General features: G+C 35.8%; 1 protein-coding gene across 1 annotated transcript; it reads right to left on the reverse strand.

Moving 5' to 3' along the window:
• Window positions 1-944: 944 nt before the first annotated feature.
• LOC103721457 lies at window positions 945-11,998 on the reverse strand. Its single transcript, XM_008811682.3, has 4 exons — window positions 11,778-11,998; window positions 11,563-11,640; window positions 3,581-3,676; window positions 945-1,249 (listed from the first exon to the last, which is right to left on the reverse strand). The coding sequence occupies exons 1-4, from the start codon at window positions 11,778-11,780 to the stop codon at window positions 1,184-1,186; spliced, it is 243 nt and encodes an 80-aa protein (XP_008809904.2). The 5' UTR covers window positions 11,781-11,998; the 3' UTR covers window positions 945-1,183.
• Window positions 11,999-18,251: the final 6,253 nt, after the last annotated feature.

Here is an 18,251-nt window from a genome sequence, read left to right on the forward strand (position 1 = left end):
ACTTCTTAAGAAACAATATTTTGTTTATTATATTTTTATTGTTATTAAAAATTTAGTTTATAATGCTCTATATCTTCGACTCTTGCTTAATTTAATATTATATGAAGTATTAACATTTATTTTTATATTTATTTATTTATTTATTTAATTTGTATGAAGAGTATATTTTTGTAATTTTATCTGACCTAATTCATCCAACCCACCTCGTCTAACTCTACCCACCTCACCTTAAGATGAATATGACGTGGATAAAAATAATGGCCTACCTAAACTATACCTGACCCGTCACCATCTATGTTCCATAGAATTTTGATTTTTTCATGATTATTTCTAATAGTTATGTCAGTTCTAAAGCTTGGGTACCAGCCATGCTAGATCATAAAAAACACATGCAGGCCATAAAATTTGTGGAGTCGGCAGGGAGAAAACGGGCTCCACAATGGCAGCAATATTGGCCTCAGAAACTAGTTGGGAGGGAACCTACTAGTCATATGCTTACTTTGAGAAGCATAAACTTACACCATATTGTAATTGTAATCTCAGCACACTGTAGCAAATAATGTTCATTTTTTATTTGCTATTATGTTGTCCCAAATAATGTGATTCAGTTAGGAATTTTATATATTCATATATCAATTTACCTTTCCACCAAGAGAGGGAAACCAACCGGATCAAAATCTTACCTACTGGAAGAAAGCCAAATTTAAAATGGCAATGAAGACTATAAAACTCATCTACCAGGAAACCAACCTTTTCTTGTCCTGGCTCTTGACTATTTGAGCATAAGACTTGTCGATCGCTGCGGCGTTGATGTCAGTATTTATTTGTAAGGTGCCATCTGTTGCTGCATTCACCTCATGACTGAGACATTAGACTAGCAATCGACTCTTCGTAATCTAGCAGAGTCATTTAACCTACAGCCTGCCACCATACCTCCCCAATAATTCAAAGATACCAAACTAAATGGATAACAGAGGCATCTGTACAAATGGAATCGATCACTGGTTTATGTTTTGAAAGGGGGAATGTACTAAATTGAAGCAAGCATAGCAAATGATTTAACAAAAAGATGATGCTTATTGGTCTTCACATTATCTTTTTTCTTTCTATTATTTGTTTGAAGTCTTTGGATATAGTGTTCCAATCAGCAAGGGAGCACTACACATGGGTCTTAGACCAACGGTCATTCTTGCTTATCATTTTCAGCAACTTTCTGCGATTCTGGATTTGTGTGTTCCTCACTGCCACCCTGCAAAGAACCCAAATGAAAGTGCATTAATTATGTTACTATAAAGATTATATTAACTATTCTACTAAAAAAAAAAGAAAAGATTTAACTCAACTATGTATTAATTAATGAATGGCCTTGTAAGGCAGTCCCAGGAGTTCATCCCCACACCCCCCACCAGCCGGGGACTTCTTTTTATTTGTTTTGTTTGTTTGTTTTTCTTTTTTCCTTTTTTTTGTGTGTGGTGTTGGAAGTATCTCAACAGAAAATCAAAAAATTTTGCAAGCAAGAGTCATGACAACATTTCTTATTTTTTGTTTCTTCCAATATCCGATATCATAAAAAGCCTGAGGAAAAGGGAGAGACTAATTCCCTCCACCCCCACCCCCACCCCCACCCCCACCCCAGCCCCTTTTTCACTAGGCTTTAGGCAAAGAAAACATGAGAGAGCAAGAGGTGTATCCACAGGTAATAGATTCTGGAGCCACATGCCACAGAAAAGATAGTTTCTCGTTTCTGTTAGATGACCAGTCCAGATTGAATATTGGAGATTAGGATGTTAAGTAGATGTAAGTGATAATCTTGAATGCTTTTGGTAGAACTTTCACTGGACAAGGCGACTTAGGGGTTATTCAATGTCATGCTGAGACACACAAATATTGCTCAAGTGGAAAGTGAAATATAGAGAGTAGAGAATTATTTTGTGGAGAAGGGTCCATGCGTAATACCTAGTAAAGATGAGGAGCCACATTAGTGCAGAGATGAAGGTCTACCATGTTTTCCCGTTTTCTAGTTTATAAATTTATTTTTCTTCAGAAAAGGGTTTATTTTCTTCAAAAATGGGTTTTGCTCCATATGGATGATGACTGGAACAAACAGTAAACTGAAATTTATTTTCAGATTTGAGAAAGTTTTGCCTCATATGGATCATGACTGGAACAAACAGTAAACTGAAATTTATTTTCAGATTTGAGAAAGCTGTGAACTTCTTCAGATCTCAAACACTTTTAGATCAGATTTTCATAAGGCTCTACATCATATCCAATATCTAGAACTGCAAATTGTTTTAAGATCTTTTAACAGAAATCAAAAATTAGAGACTGTGACAAAAAGGAAAATAACATGGTACTCAAATCCATTCTGTAAACTATTGTTTGTGCATTACTGACTGAAGTTCTGAATAACTACGTTAACTAAGTTGGCAAAACCTTTTGCTCCTACGTTAACTTAGAATGCCTCAATGCAGCATCTTCCGAGATAAATGTGGTCAAATTTTAAGACTGTTATCTTCCATTCTTACTGCTTTTAAGGGACTTATCATTCTGATCATATTGTTTCTCCATTTAAACACAGTTAGGTTTAGCACGATAATAAGCTGCACAAGTATTCTGTAAATGCAACAGATATGCAACCATTATTTTCTCTGAAATTTTTTTTATTGCCAGAGTTTTTAAATATACTCTATGTGGCATGACCTCACACAGTATACTTTGAAAGAAAGAAGTTCCAACATAAGGCCCGTTTTCATTACTATTTTCATCATTCCATGTATCATCAGTTTCATTACACAAACAATTTTTTGTGTAATATTTATATTGATACACACTAACCAATATTTTCTAGTAGAAGTTACACTGCTCTGCTCTTTGGTAAGCAACACCTAAATTCATTCTAAATATTGCTAGAAATTACATAAAAATCTAGATTGTGTCTGATCATATCAATCTTTAAATCCAGTAAAATTACTTGGATTTTCACAGAATAGAAAAGCTATTTAACAGAAATATTTCACTCCATTGCATGATTGGATTTTCATTCTCTTAACCTGTAAAGCCATCAATGCTTTACTTAGATCGAGCTTCCTGGTCCAAGCTCTAGCTCTACAGACTAGCTGATCCAGACTTTAGCATGAAAACTAAAGTCAAAAATGGGAGTCCCAAGTCCTGACTGTAGGGCATCCTCATGTACATGCTCTGACCCCAAACTTTAGCAAGATGAAAAATAAAGCATAATTAAAATTACAACAGCAGTGCTTTTCAGTACCACCACACCAGAATGGACCAAAAGCTGTTAAAATTGTTTCATAAGATTTTCTTGACACCATTGTTAGGCAAATGTCTTTTCCACAAATTAAATTTCAAGTCTATTATGAAGTCTCAACAGCAATCCAATTTGCAAAACTAGTACTTCTCATTGTTGATCAAAAACAGTGTCTACTGTAATACCATCCAAAAAGGATAAATTATGCTATATTTTCCTAATAACACTGATAAAAGCCCAGGAACGTAAGGCATCAAAACAGCGTTTTGCATACATTTCTTATTAAACAAGAAACACAGGTACAGAACTTACTTGAGCATCCTTCTTGTTCACAGGCTTGTAAGGACAAGCAGGAGGAACTCGTTCAGGTTTCCTGTATTCCCAACCAAAAAGTCCGTACACCTTACCCTGCAATAACAAGAAAAGGCAAGCATTAACAAATAGACTAAGCATAACATAACAAGAGAAAACCATCATGCAAAAACATTATTTTCATTAGATAATACTAGGTAATGGTACAATAAAAATGAAAAAGTTTCAGATATTTCTAGGTAGGTAATTGTTTGTAATTCAATAGGTCATTTGTGGATATGCTGATATTACAAGGCTGATTGTATTTATTAGAAAAATCTGGTTTTTGTCCACATCATAATCCACATCTTCATGCCATACATCATCTAGTGCCAAAGTAGAGTCCCAATATCCTAATCAATGTGAATTAACATTATATAACTGCAGCATCAACAGGCACAGGGCAAGAACCAAAAACCCCTTAGTTGGAAAGGTTTTCAAATAATATAATAGATGTCTTAACAATCATCTGATTCCTTAAAAAAGAAATCATTAAAATATTATAGAAGGATTTTATTATTTCCATTGTACAAATGAATGTTTTCCACAACTTATACATTACACGACTTTACAAAATATAATAACAGATGTATTACCAATTATTTGGTTATACACTTTCAGAAAGAAATTGCTAAAAAAATATAGAAGGAAACATCATTTTTGCTATATTAAAGTACATCAAGCACACTTAACTAAATTTTGACTTCTATTACAGAAGAGTAATCATCACAATAACTGACTTTACTAGGAATCATAGAAAAACTCTAAGCTCCACTTATAAACAAGCATGAAATTTGTAAATAGCAGTTGTGGGAATATTAGCTAACGACTACAAGACAGCATGGAACCATGAAGTAAAATTATGAATTTGTTTAATCAATTGACATCTTTTCGTTTTTACTAAACAAACATATTTAACAATTAATTGAAAAAGAAAAGAAATAAAATGACATATGATGGAGATTCTATCATAAGAACAACTAGTTATGAAGGACAAGGAACCAAATTCTAAGAGAGTAATTGTGAATCATTAGCCAAAGGACTCATATGTAGCTCCATATATTTCATAATCAACGACTTAAAAATTGAGAAAAAGCAAAGAAAATCAAGAAAGTAAAAAATTATCAGTAAAAACACTCCAAATTACATTGGGACCTACAAAAATTTAGTCTCATCAAAGGAAGCCAAAGGAGATATCTGACTTAACACAATTAAAAGATTATAAATGGAAGACAAATTATGAATGGCTGTGATTACACATTTGATTAAAAACATTTCTATTTATTTGCAGAGCCTCACAGATCCACTCCAACTTTTTGGGAAATGCACTTCTTATGTTTATCTTCCTTAATGGTCAGAACAAAATGAAGTGAGGTGTTATAATTAAGATGGGAATAAGGTGGGGAAAGTGGTGAAGATGCACAGAGGATAGATGCTTGGTTTCTCAGATTTCATATCCTTGAAGATGACATTAATATTAAAGAAAAAGAAGACGTGGGATGCCTTGCATGCCTAGGCTCTAAACTTTGGCATTATATAATAGTAAAATATTTTACTATGATTCATGAGTTTGCAATAGTGACTAGTAATTATATGGTATTCTTCCATCCAATCCCAACCCTCTGTATTGCTGTTTAATGACTAGCCCAAATAAGGGAATAAGAGTTCTTTGAAATTGATTCTCTTTCTCCAAGAAAGTTGATAAAGTAAGTCCATAAAGAGTAAGGTGGTCAAAAGAGAGAAGGAGAGGGGCTGAATAGACAGGAATGAAACAAGTACCTACGATTTAAAGAGAGAATCTAGGAAGCAATGCCTAGCTTTCCCATATCCCATGTAATCAATGTTTCTAGTTCCGTTGTTAAATTGTCATCTCCCTTAGTTACCTGAAATGGCAGGTGTGAGAGGTAAATCTCAAGTGCAAAAACAGAAAAAAGGAACAGGAAGTGCTAAGGAAGTGGGTATGGGAGGGAGTTTCCTAAAAGATTCCAAAATAAGCATGATGCACTAAACAGATCTTTCCTACATCCAAATGTATCCTTGTCCCCAGCATATCTCACTTGTCTCTCTCCCTCCAACCTCTTGTGCTCAACTAAGAAGCACATATACTTCAAATCAAATGCCATGCCCATATCAAATATGTATTGGATATTGATACTCATTGAATACCTCTTGGATACATGAATGATACTTGTGTAAAGTAGTATTTTTCAAAATTAAAAAAAACTCGAATACAACTTGGATACACTCGAGATATTTCCCAATACCTCCAAAAATGATGGGAAGGGCATTTTTTTCCTTTTTTTCATGTTAATGTTTTACCGATGAATGGTCAATGTTTGTAGTCCATGATGTTAAAATTTCAATATTAAGTATAGATTAAGGTTAGGATATGAGTATGACTAAATGATAAAGTTGTAAAAGTTGATGTTGACCTGTAACATATAGACTACTTTATTTTGATAGCCTACATTATGAAAACTTATATGTGTGTATGTGTGTGCATGTATAACGAATAAATACATGTATATGTCATTGATGTATCCAAGTTGTATCATATCCCACTTTTTCAAGGTTTATCATATCGACGTATCCATATTTTCATATCTATATCTGCATTTGTATCCATATCCATGTTCAACTTCATAGGTGATCACCCTTGATTAAATCAAGGATCCAATGAACTAGTTGGCACTACTTGACTCTGTGAAGTCTCTAATTCTTGGGCCCAAATCTAGTGCTAGATTTCATATGTGCAATGAACCTCAAATTGAGTGAGATCTTTGGTTGATGCTTCATCAAGTTAATGCTGAGGCCAAAGCATGGCCATAGTGTGCAATGTCTCTTAGTTGGGTTTGTTGTCTAGGAACATAGACAGTCAAGATCCATCACCACATCCTCAAGATCATTCGGCAAGGTGAACTCCAAGAAGTTGGGGTTTTCTTGGAGTGGCAAAACTTGAACCAACCCGGAAACCCAACCAAACCCAACCCTATCTCAGTCAAGTTTGGATCAAGGGTCTTTTAGTTGGGATCAAGTATCGTCAAATTTGCTGACCTAAACTTTAAATGGGTCCGATATGGGTCAAAGCTTTGACTCGACTTGGGTCATGATGGTACAATTCTATTTGGATTGAAACAATTCAGGTTGGGTTAAATCATGACAAAAATAAGAATTTTTTGAATGGTTGATCACTTTCTTAATACTAGATTGGATCTTATGGGTTAGGTTAAGCCTATTAGGGATTGAGTCTTGAGAAAAATTGATTAGATTGAAGGGTCAAATGGGCCCGAAATGACACATGGGTGGGTATGGGTCGAGAGGTCTTGGCTCGATGGCAAGTTGAATATGGGTCAAGGTTTTATTTGTTGTCATCCTTACTTGACCCAACTTGACTCAGCCCATTACTCCCCTACCAAGAAGTTTGGCTGGCCCATGACAAAAGGAAAGTCGTAAGAACTAGCAACAACCAACAAGAGGGGAGGGATTGGGGTTGCAGTTAGCTTCCATTCCCTAGTGGGCCCTTTCTCCTATTGCTCCTTTCTTGCTAGGATCAATGAATTTCCTTTTAACTTAGATCATGATGGATCCACATGGTTCATACAAAAGCCCTCAACCGTAAGTAAATGAACTTTGAGGCATAACCTGATGTTTATAAAACCATGCAACAACCACAAGTAGAATTATGAGAACAGAGCACCAGAGCAATTGGTGTTCAGTTCATCATGAGAGGAAGTATAGATAGTTGTTATTTGTTAAATATTCTATACAAGTTGACACACATACTTTGCTTTAGTTTGTGTGTGTTTGTGTGTATCTCTCTCTCTTCATGATATAAAGAACTGAACTAAGAGGGTTCAAGGTGGAATGGATCAGCTTAAGTTTGGTAGCGGTTCATCATGAGAGGAAGTATGGATAATTGTTATTTGTTAAATATTCTATATAAATTGATATGCAAACTTTGCTTTTGTTTGTTTGTCTCTCTCCCTTCACGATATAAAGAACTGAACTAAGAGGGTTAAAGGTGGCAATGGATCAGCTCAAGTTCGGTCGGGGTCAACATCTAATATCAATGCTATTAGCCCCTTAAATAAATATGATCTAAACACACTAGCAGATCACTCAAGCGACCTAAAATACACTACCAATGCATCGAACCTGGCCGAAACGTCCAGTTCAGACAGTACTGAACCGACTGGGTGCGAAACTGGATCGGTTTGTCATTCATATTCGATTCCGACCCCTACCGGCTGGAATCGATATTGGACCAGCCGGTTCGATGCCGACTCAATGCGAACCAAATGGTTCTTACCGAGTCAACCCGATTTCGAACCGGATTGGGTATGGACTACGTGCCACTGCCCTACCAGTTCGGTCTCGTACTGAACCGTACCGGGCATCAACCGGTGCGGGTCCCGATACCAGTTCGGTGGACCTTAATCACATAAAAAAAATTTGCGTGATCCAAATGGCCTAGCCCTAGAGTAATTTCAATTTCCATCCAGGTTTAGTGCAACTTGACTAAAACTAGCCATTGGGCATGCACAAGCCCATGTATAATAGAGAAGCAAGAATGTGGGACAATATCCTCCACCAACAATCTTTTTGTCAATAGGGACGGCTCAAGCCTTTCACTTCTCCAGTACCCAATCAATTGAAACCCATTTCCTCTCCTCTCTAGCATTAGAAGCTCTTTCACCATTCCTTCTTTTTGTAATTCTTCTCATTAGTTAATTGTTTAATGGTTCTATAAATTAGGTTGGCCTTAAAGGTCAACTGCCTTCTTTGAGCGAACTTGAATCTATAAATTGATTGGGCACATCCCACCTAAGCTAAGATGAACAACATGAAGCCAAGCAAAAAAAGGAACCCAAGGACAAACCTATGAAGTAATAAAACCTGCCTCAACTTTAAACCCCATTTCCCTCCTTCTGCCAGTGGTGTTCAGCACTTACGATTTGCCTATTGCTTGTGCCAGCTAGACTTCTACCAATTTACTACAAAAAATGACCTTGAGGACTAGGTAATAGAATTAAATTGTCAAGGTTTTGAAAACAAGCACAACCAAGAGTCATGGCACAATTATGAACATCCCTTAGACCAAAGTTCCTAATCAAAGATCTTGCTTAATTCTAGGTTTACTGCATATGTGGTTATTAGCACCAATGTTGAGCCTATGGGTTCACCAAGTTGAATAGCCACAGCTATTTTGCACTAGATATGATTCCAAAAGAACATCTATCTCACCAGCATCACCAATTACAAGCAACAAGGCATAAATCACATCTCGCTACAAATAACTTGAAGAAGGCATGTTGGTGATTCTACTCTATTCCATGCTATGGGTTATTTACCAATTGAAACAGATGCAAGCTAGCTTGCCACCAATGTTGTAGATGAATTAGATATATCAAAGATCCAACCTAGGCCCCGACCCACAAAATAAGACCCAATCTCACCCAACAGATATGAAATCATGGATCAGGCAGGGTTTAAATCTATCCTCAAAAATTTGGCTTGAATCTTCCATTTCTTCATTCAATTCCAATTCCCATTCCAAACAAATCCCAAATAATATATATAATGGGTGATATAACTAATTGACCAAACTTGACTTGTTAAGACCCAACAAATAAACTATATATACATATCGTAGCACATCTGATTATTATCATGACATCCTTAGCACATGCTATATATATAAGATCATTGCTCACCTACCGGTGCATACCATCCCATACTGGCGTACCATACTGTACCAGTATTGACCCGAGACTCAGAATGAGGGCATATTGAGTCTCTGTACGCTGAACTGTCCCCCGTATTGAGTGCACAGACATTGTCCCAATATGGTACGAATACAAAATCCGGTACCGAGATGGCAAACCTTGCATAAGATAGCATCGATTGTTATATTTTGAAAATCTAATTATTTTTTTTCGTTATTCAATAATTTGATAAACACGCTCCTAGTTTATGGAGGTGCATTTTACACAGTAAGAATAAGATTATGTGTAGGCATATTTACTTAATGTAGGAACAGTTATAGCAGAATGAAGGTATCAGGATGAATAAAATGCATGGCAATCTAGAATTTTGGTTTAACAGTTGAACATATATTCAAATACATATTTATTCATATATGCATTCATACTTCCTTCACTTCAATCACCGCCCTAAAGCTAAGCTCTCATGGTTCCAAGAAAGCTAGTTATAATGCAATGCAATATTTCTTTTTCGTATCTATACAAGAATTAAGATAGAACTTGATTGATGTTGAGAAGATTTATTATCCCACAATATACCCTGATACACCAACCTCAACCTAAACCCAATAATATTGGGTCGGACTTGAATCTAGAATAGCCCAACAAAATCCATTATCTCCATTGGTTTTAAAACTATAACAACTAACCCAACACAACCCAATTCATAAGTAGGTTAGATTGGATGCAAATTCAGAAGAGGTTGAACCTAGATCAAGCAAATCCGTGGCCCAGCCTCACATATTTGCAGCCCTACTTACTATATATGGTTAAGACCAAACCTCTAAGCTTTTTTTAATAAACTTGTTTCCTTTTTTCTTAAATTTATTGTACCTGAACTCTAGTAAATTCTCATGAAATTCTTTTCATTTTTTAATACATATATATCTTGTGCTTAGAAAAAAAATAAGGCAATGACTCTATGCTAATTCATTCTTTTGAGAGTTTGATTTTGGTAATTAATAATGAAGAACTATACTAAGATGTTATCATTGAAAATAGGAAAAAAAATAAAGGAGGAGAGAGTGAGGCGGATGTGAGGAAGAGAGATGCTTAGTCTCCAAAATGTCATTCCCTTGAAGATACATATATACATACATATATATATATATATATATATATATATATATATATATATATATATATATATATATATATATATGAAAGAGAGATAGATGGACTACTCACAACATGTTAGATCTTTTGTAAAAAGATTTAACAATTCAAAATCGATGATAGGCCTCAAACTTTGATATTTATCTATGGCTAGACTTTCCAGTTCTATAATAATAAAAATATTTCGCTATGTTCATAAGTTTAATGATGGTAGTAGTAAACTAAAGTTCAAAAGCAAGAGGAAGTAGTGTGGAGAGAAAGAGAGGCAGACACGCACACATACACAAACACACCCACACACACATACACACACACAGAGAGAGAGAGAGAGAGAGAGAGAGAGAGAGAGAGAGAGAATAAAACAACTTATTACACTCTCTATTCTTTTGCAAATTTGCAGATCCAATTAACATTAAGAAGCCTACAAATAAACAATGAAAGGAGAGTCCTATGAGAAGGTCTTCCCCTCAAAATTTCACAGGGAAGCACCCCACCTGAAAGCAGCATAAGGAGGGCCGCCTTCTTGATAAGGCTTTATTTATGTAAATTTTCTTGTAAAATCTTACTTTTACTTTCCAAGCTAAGTTTCTATGAGCAATACCACCGCAGAGAATACCCATACAACATCCATCAAGAAAACTTTTGAGCCAACGTATTCATAGAAAAACAGCATGTGTATTCCGTGAGGCAAAATATCATAAAAACAGAGCTCAAATAAATGAGAAATTAGCACCAGCCTAGCCACGAACCGCAAAATTTAACGTAATATGATCCACACAAAAAAATGGCATGCCCAGGTACAAGGACCCAAAGATAAAGGAATGAAATCGGCAAAAATCCATCCAAGGACCCAGGAAAGGAGTGGGATTTTAAAAAAGACCCACACAAATAAGAGAAACACGAACAAGTTTGAATAGAACCCCACAGAGAGAAAAAAAAAAGGAACTTGGCGTGATTTTATTCATGAAAAATCAACCCCAAAAGGGTAGATTAAAGTGGGGAATCAAACCCAAATTCAAAAGAATCAAAACAAAACAATAAAATACTCTGAGGAGATGATCTTACGAGGATGAAATCCACAAGCAACGGCAAAGCGTTGACGACTGGGATGAGGAAGAGGGGCAGAAGGCACGCCACGCACACCTGAAATTCCAAGAAAAAGAAAAAGAAAGAAATAGGTAAGCAAAATTTCAAGCAAAACATAATTCAAATCGGAATTGTTATCGAATCGAGAAGGAGAGAATTGGAAGCGGAAGAGCTTAGAAATCCGAGGCACTTTCCATGATCGCGTACTATAGAGAACCTCCCGTAAACCGACGAAGGCGAGGGCGGAGGCTGGATGGCAATTGACCTTATTTTTTCGGGCAGGCAGATCGATTTTTATAAAAAAATAAATTAGAAGGCCAACGTTTATTATATTTACGTCCCACAACTTATACATTGATATCAAAAGTTCAATTAATTATATTGGTACAGTCATCTATCTCGTTTAAAAAATTAAAGCCCATCTATCTTGCATATAGAGCGTACTCTGACATATGTATATCAATAAAAATAATTGGATTGTTTGGTGACTTGTGTCATAGTTTTGCCTTGACTAATAAAAAAAGTATCATCTAGGTTTATTAGCTTGAGCCGGTCCTTCTTCCAATAGCTTCAAATTTTAGATCGTGAGTCCGTGATAAGTGGTATCAAAATGAGATCCATCATACGTTACAATCTTTATTGGTCATGAAGGTCTCTCACTAAGGGTTATCTGGATTAAGAAGAACATAATAGGATCGAGTAGGACTTAGGCCACAAATGGGGCCCCCTCTCAAGTAGAAGCCAATATGCCGGGGGCATTACTAATAAAAAGGGTGCCACCTAGATTTATTAGCTTGGGCTGGTCCTCCTTCCAATAGCATAAGCTTTTAGGCCGTGAATCCGTGATACCTGATAGTTGTACCAATATGACCAGGGTTCCTACCTTCACTCAGGTTCAGAGGTCACGGGCATTTATAGAGAGCAATCCCATATAGTCCATTACTCATAGATCTCTTGCTTTTTTTTTTAATAAACATGTGGCATTTAAAAAAATAAGCATTCAAGAGTTGGTGATACGAAAATAGATACATTATAAAATTTGTTTCTAAATATCAAAAGTTGTTTTTTGAATAACATTTGTAATAATCTAAAACATTACCAAAATATTTATCAATTTTGCAATTTTAAAAGCTCTATAAGTAAAAGTGAAAATTCAAGAGGAACACAAATTCTCATATAATAAACAAAGGAGAGTTCATCTAAGAGTTAAAGAATTAGGCACTCCTAATCATGCTCTAGGTTGGTAATACCTCAACCTTCCAACACACTGGCTGATTTATTCTCTACATGGGTGTTCTGCTACTTTAGAAAGAGAGTGCAACCTTCTATCCTCACCCTTATCTGTGCCTTAACTCGAGTATGTTGGAACGAGAGAAACGTTAGGATCCTTCTCAACAAGAAATTTTCTTAGACGTCTGTTCCTCTTGAGGACCTACAAGAAATTTTTTAGGACGTCTGTTCCTCTCAAGGACCTACATCTTCTCAATGTTTGGTCTCCCATATGCCCACCAAATGAAGTACCACTCCTCGCAAAGACCTGGGCTGCAATCAAAAGGCTACATGAGAACCTTGATAAGAATTGATTTCAACTCATGTTAGAAGCCTATCTAGGCTTACTAGAGCTTCCATGGTACCCCCATTCTAGTTTGGAGCCCTTATTTTGTCCCTCATATCATTCTCCTCTTCTCACTCATTATGTACCTTACTAATCTTGTTCTTTTTATCAATAAATTTGGGTGGCTTTTCACCTCCATTTCATCAAAAAAAAACTTTATCAATGTTTAATGGAATTTGTAAAGTGAGTTCGAGGAAATCTTAAAGTCGAATTTTAGAGCTAACCTTTTTCATAGGCTAATAGTGATATTGTGAAGAAACCTTGGCAAAGACTTAAAATCCTCCTAGAAAATTCACCAAAATAGTATAAAATATTAAAAATAAGAAATATATTATCTTTTCCATGAAATCTGAAACCTTCTAAGACTTAATAAACATAAAAAAAAAATTAATGAAAAAACTCAAAAAGTAAATGACTAAATAAAACTAAATTTTTGACCTAGACTACATAATATGAAGGCCTACAAAAGTGTTTAGAATATAGAGGTATCGTGGAAATGAAAGTTGTGAAATATTAGCACTTTTGGATAGGTGTAAGAATTGGGTAGCAAATACCCTAAGATGTTCATGGGGTATGATATCCCTTCACATGGCTGATTGCTTGAGCTAAGATATCCTAGAACAAAATTTGCAATGATCATGAGAATTTGGAGATAATTGCTTGAAGTTGACCACACACTTTTGATTTGAATATAGAAAACACACCCAACAACTTATTTAGATCAGAAATGGATTTCCAGTTTAAATAATACTTTGTAAGGTTAGGTTTGGGTTTTTGTCAATCTACATTCATTGCAACGCAATTGTGTTTGTATCATTATATGTCCTTACTCTAGCCTCAATTAAGAAATAAACCAAATGGTGAATTCTCAAGTAATGATGGTTGCAAAATATTTAGTTCTATTATATATATCTCGTGAATTATTATTTAGAGAATTAAGTTTCACCCTCTGTAATTTGGATGACTCCCACACACACCCTCTTCTTTAAAAATTTTCAAATGGATCTTTTGAGTCATCAAGGTGATCCAATGAGGTCCTACCGTTCATCTCCATTAATAGAATGATGGCATTGACCATCACATGATAATAATATAAAGTTGTTGTAGAATGAAAATGCCCTTAGTATTAGTTTTTTGGGTGGAATCCTGGTGCCAAGGATACTGCAGATTATGTGAGATCACATGATTTGTATCTAAATAACAAGGAATCTCTGCATGTTTTGTCCTCAAATAATTAGCTCGACCTTTTTACCTTGTCTTGATGTCCTCTCTCTAGCTCTCTTCCACTTAGAGCTAGATGCCCTACATAAGTTAGACTCCACCAAATATGCCTCTTTGATTAGGCAACATATGAACAGTAAGAACTAGAATTCTTATCGATACTGGAACTCATAGGGAAGAAAATGGATTTATGGATGGAATCAAATATGCAGTATTTTCTACTAGAAAATGTTCCTCCTCAAGTTCCACATGGCAAACGATATCATCAAAATCTTGATATTGATTTAGGTTATATTCACCCACATATGCTCCTAGAAAAAAAGGTAGGGAGTCAATGATAGCCCATACTTGTTGTTCATCGGTCAACTCATGGCCCTCGCCCCTCAACTCACTAATCATATTTGATATGACTATAAGATGTTGCCTCATGGATTGGTCATTATGCTTCTTATAACCAACAAACTTTAGAGTGAGCTAGTGCAGCCTAGTGGAGGAGATCCTAGCATACAAGATCTTAATAGTATTCCAAACTACCATTGCTAACCAGTGCTTCTCAAAGTATAGCATAATATTATTCCTCATGCAGCTTTGCAGTAGGATGCAAGCAACATGATTCTTTCTTTTCCAAGCTTAATATGCTTCTTGGTATTGTTTGTACTGTGTTGAGGTACTATACTCAAGCTCTTGCATTAGTTATATTATAAATTTTAGTATGTCCTGCTCTTGTAAGATATATTTACTCTTACAATGTCAAGTATTGTAGTTTCTTTCTTTCAGTTTCACACATTGATTGAGGCTCGCAACAATTTTCTCGGTTGTAACCATTGTCAATTTTAAGAAACATAAATAGACAAAAAATTAATAACTAGCACAACATACCATCAATATAATTTTCAACAATTTCTTGAATCAAACAAGAATAATCTAGCAATGCCATAGGATTGAAATAAATGTTGCACATTCAAGTATCTCATGGAAACAAAGTATAATCCTTATTTAATCAATTCAATTATGCACAAAATATTGAAATTAGGCCAGAAATTCTCAATAATTCTACCAGTCTCCCACTCAATATAGCATGTTAAGCACACACAAAATCTAAGAATTAGGCAAGAATTTCTCAATAATTCTACTGGCCTAATTACTCCCACTCAACATAACATTTCAAAGCATGTTAACTTGTACGCTTATGTCATCAAATTATACATGCATTTAGTCACATAATAAGCATACAAATTGAATAAAAATTATCCCAAATATTTATAATGTATCATAAATCGACATTCCAATGCTACAATCATGCTATATAATGCAAAGACATATTTTTCACAATTTTTGATGAAAATTAAATATGTTGAGTTCATGTGAATTCCATATCATGCACTATATAACAAGATTATTCTCTCATATTTTTGTGATATTCTACATGAATTTAGAAAAATACAAAGAAAAGAATCATCTCAATCAGAGTTTAAATAAATTTTCTAGACCTTCCTAAATAAAAATCAAGGAAAAATAGGGGACGATTCACTACTTGACAAATAGATTAACCCTAGGTCTTAAGTAAAGCTATATAGATGGAGCCCGACGGATCATAGAATCAAAGCCAGCCAATTATAGCCTTGTGATGTTATTGGCTAAAGAAACACCAATCTTAGCTAAAGAATGCAAGCATGCCACGTAAGAGACACCTAACCAGCATGATGCAAGCACATCGGTGCAAGCAACACATCACAGACACATGGATGACACATCATCATCAATTGGCAGCCATGTCACAACCATGTGCTACCATGTCATCAATGCTTGGATGCTAGGTCAATGTTGCCAAGTTTTTTTATTATTATTATTTTGCTTAGGTGGGCGCCTCACAGTACACGAGTACTGGCACACCTAATAAAATATGAAAACAAAATATCACGGAGAGCCGTAAGCAGCTCTCTCCCCTACGTCCATAAAATATCATCTGAGTGACTAGCCACGTAAGAAGCTACCCAATCCGCGGCCGCTTAGCCTCCCTATAGACATACTTGGCCAGGAAGACCTCTCCGTCCTTGCCCATGGCCCAAATGTCTCAGAGTAGGGGATGGTCCCACCCCAACACTCTCGGACAGTCACGCCTCCGACCCGAGATTGCGAACCGGGGGTTGCGCCAACCGCCACACATCCGTAGAAAACTCTCCCCACGAGCATGCAAGACATCTTTACCAAACATCTCAATTATATAAATCTAAAATAATTCAACTAAATAAATGCAATCTTATTCCATCAACTAACTCAAGTCATAAGGTCTCACAGTTCAGAAATACGCAGCGAAACAATAATTTACCAAAATGCAGTAAGCTAGTTCTTAAAATAATAAAACCTTGCAATATCCGGCAATCATAATAAATGTTCAGGATAACATATCAACTTAAATAATCCTAATCTAAGATAACTTGTGCCACAATCCTTCTAGTCGCTCTCCTATTTTGGAACCCCAATAGACTAGTTCTCAGAATCTGTAAAACAACAAGAAATTTTATAATGAGCTAAACAACCCAGTAAGTAATGAATACTCTTACTAAATAAATCAGGCAATAATATGTAGAAAATAAATATATGTGCAGTTCCAAGATATAAGTCAAATATTTCTTAAATTCTTAAGATTCTTTTCATAGTTTCGAGATTCTTTCACATGTTCAATTCATCTTGTCGATCCTGGACTATGACCACATGTTTCCTGTGGCGGGATCATCAACACCGACTAATCTTCTTGCGGTGAGTCCTTTAGGACAGTCAATTGCCAACGTATCTGCCCCCATTGGCGGGGTCCTCAACATAGCCAGGTCGAAGTTCACTTAATTTTCTATTTCATATTTCAGTTATAAAAACATACAGTGTCAAAACCAAATATCGTTCATATCTTAATTTCTTTCAATTTATCAGATTAACTCAACAGCCAGAAACTATGACCACATGTTCCCTGTGGTAGGGTCATATCACCGATTATTCTGTTAGAAGTATGCCCTAGAAGCCAATTTGGCTGACGCATTATTTTATTCTGAGACATAAATTTGTATTTGACCTAATTATGAATTTATTAAGTTGGGCATTCTTTTCATTCATGTTCTTATGTGTCCATGAATCGTTCAAGAAATTAATAAGATGATGACACATATTCTCAAGAGTTGAGAATTTGAGGCATGTGTCATTGGTGATTAATTCTTGAATTGCTCCTGATCGATGGATCAACATGAGGACGGTAATTAATCCGCTGAGATTAGTGTACATATTGATTTCTTTGATGGACGAGTCTTGAGTCCACAGTGTAAGGACACTGGAGCAATTGTGCAAGTGCTTGTTAGAGAATAAGGGTACTGAGCGTGACCAAAGCAAGTAATCACTTGGATGTCTATCCACTCGTCAGTGATTTACTTGATGCTACAGTTGTATGACTGGTCTTTTGACCTGCGATGCCTCAGCTATTCACGGTGAGGTTGCTGTAGTTTAACGAGCACATAAACATGGGCCCTAGCCATTTAGGTTCTTGTAGTGCAGATTGGCTACAGTAGGTTCACTGTAGGAGTAGGGGTGCATCTAGATTGAATCTATCGACCTTGATAGATTAGGAGAGATCCTATGTGATTTATGAGACTGATTTCGTAAATCCTCGGCCGGGGTAGTATGTACAGTGGAAAAGAAGTTTTCCACTCTCGAACTCAAGTCGAATAAATTTGACATATGATAGACGATGCGGTTTGACGAGTTATCCATGACCTCTGTCCTGCAGGGATCCACGATAGAAGGACTCTATCATGCGATAACTGCACCTAGAGGTTCATTATTCCAT

Source organism: Phoenix dactylifera, chromosome 5, assembly GCF_009389715.1.
Source record: "Phoenix dactylifera cultivar Barhee BC4 chromosome 5, palm_55x_up_171113_PBpolish2nd_filt_p, whole genome shotgun sequence".
Classification (NCBI taxonomy): domain Eukaryota; kingdom Viridiplantae; phylum Streptophyta; class Magnoliopsida; order Arecales; family Arecaceae; genus Phoenix; species Phoenix dactylifera.

Excerpts from the sequence above, each read along its gene's own strand:
- LOC103721457 (XM_008811682.3), bottom strand. Across the intron at positions 3,677-11,562 it reads TGCTTGTGGATTTCATCCTC|GGTAAGGTGTACGGACTTTT; the intron begins GTAAGATCATCT and ends TTGTTATTGCAG. Across the intron at positions 1,250-3,580 it reads TGAACAAGAAGGATGCTCAA|GGTGGCAGTGAGGAACACAC; the intron begins GTAAGTTCTGTA and ends GGTTCTTTGCAG.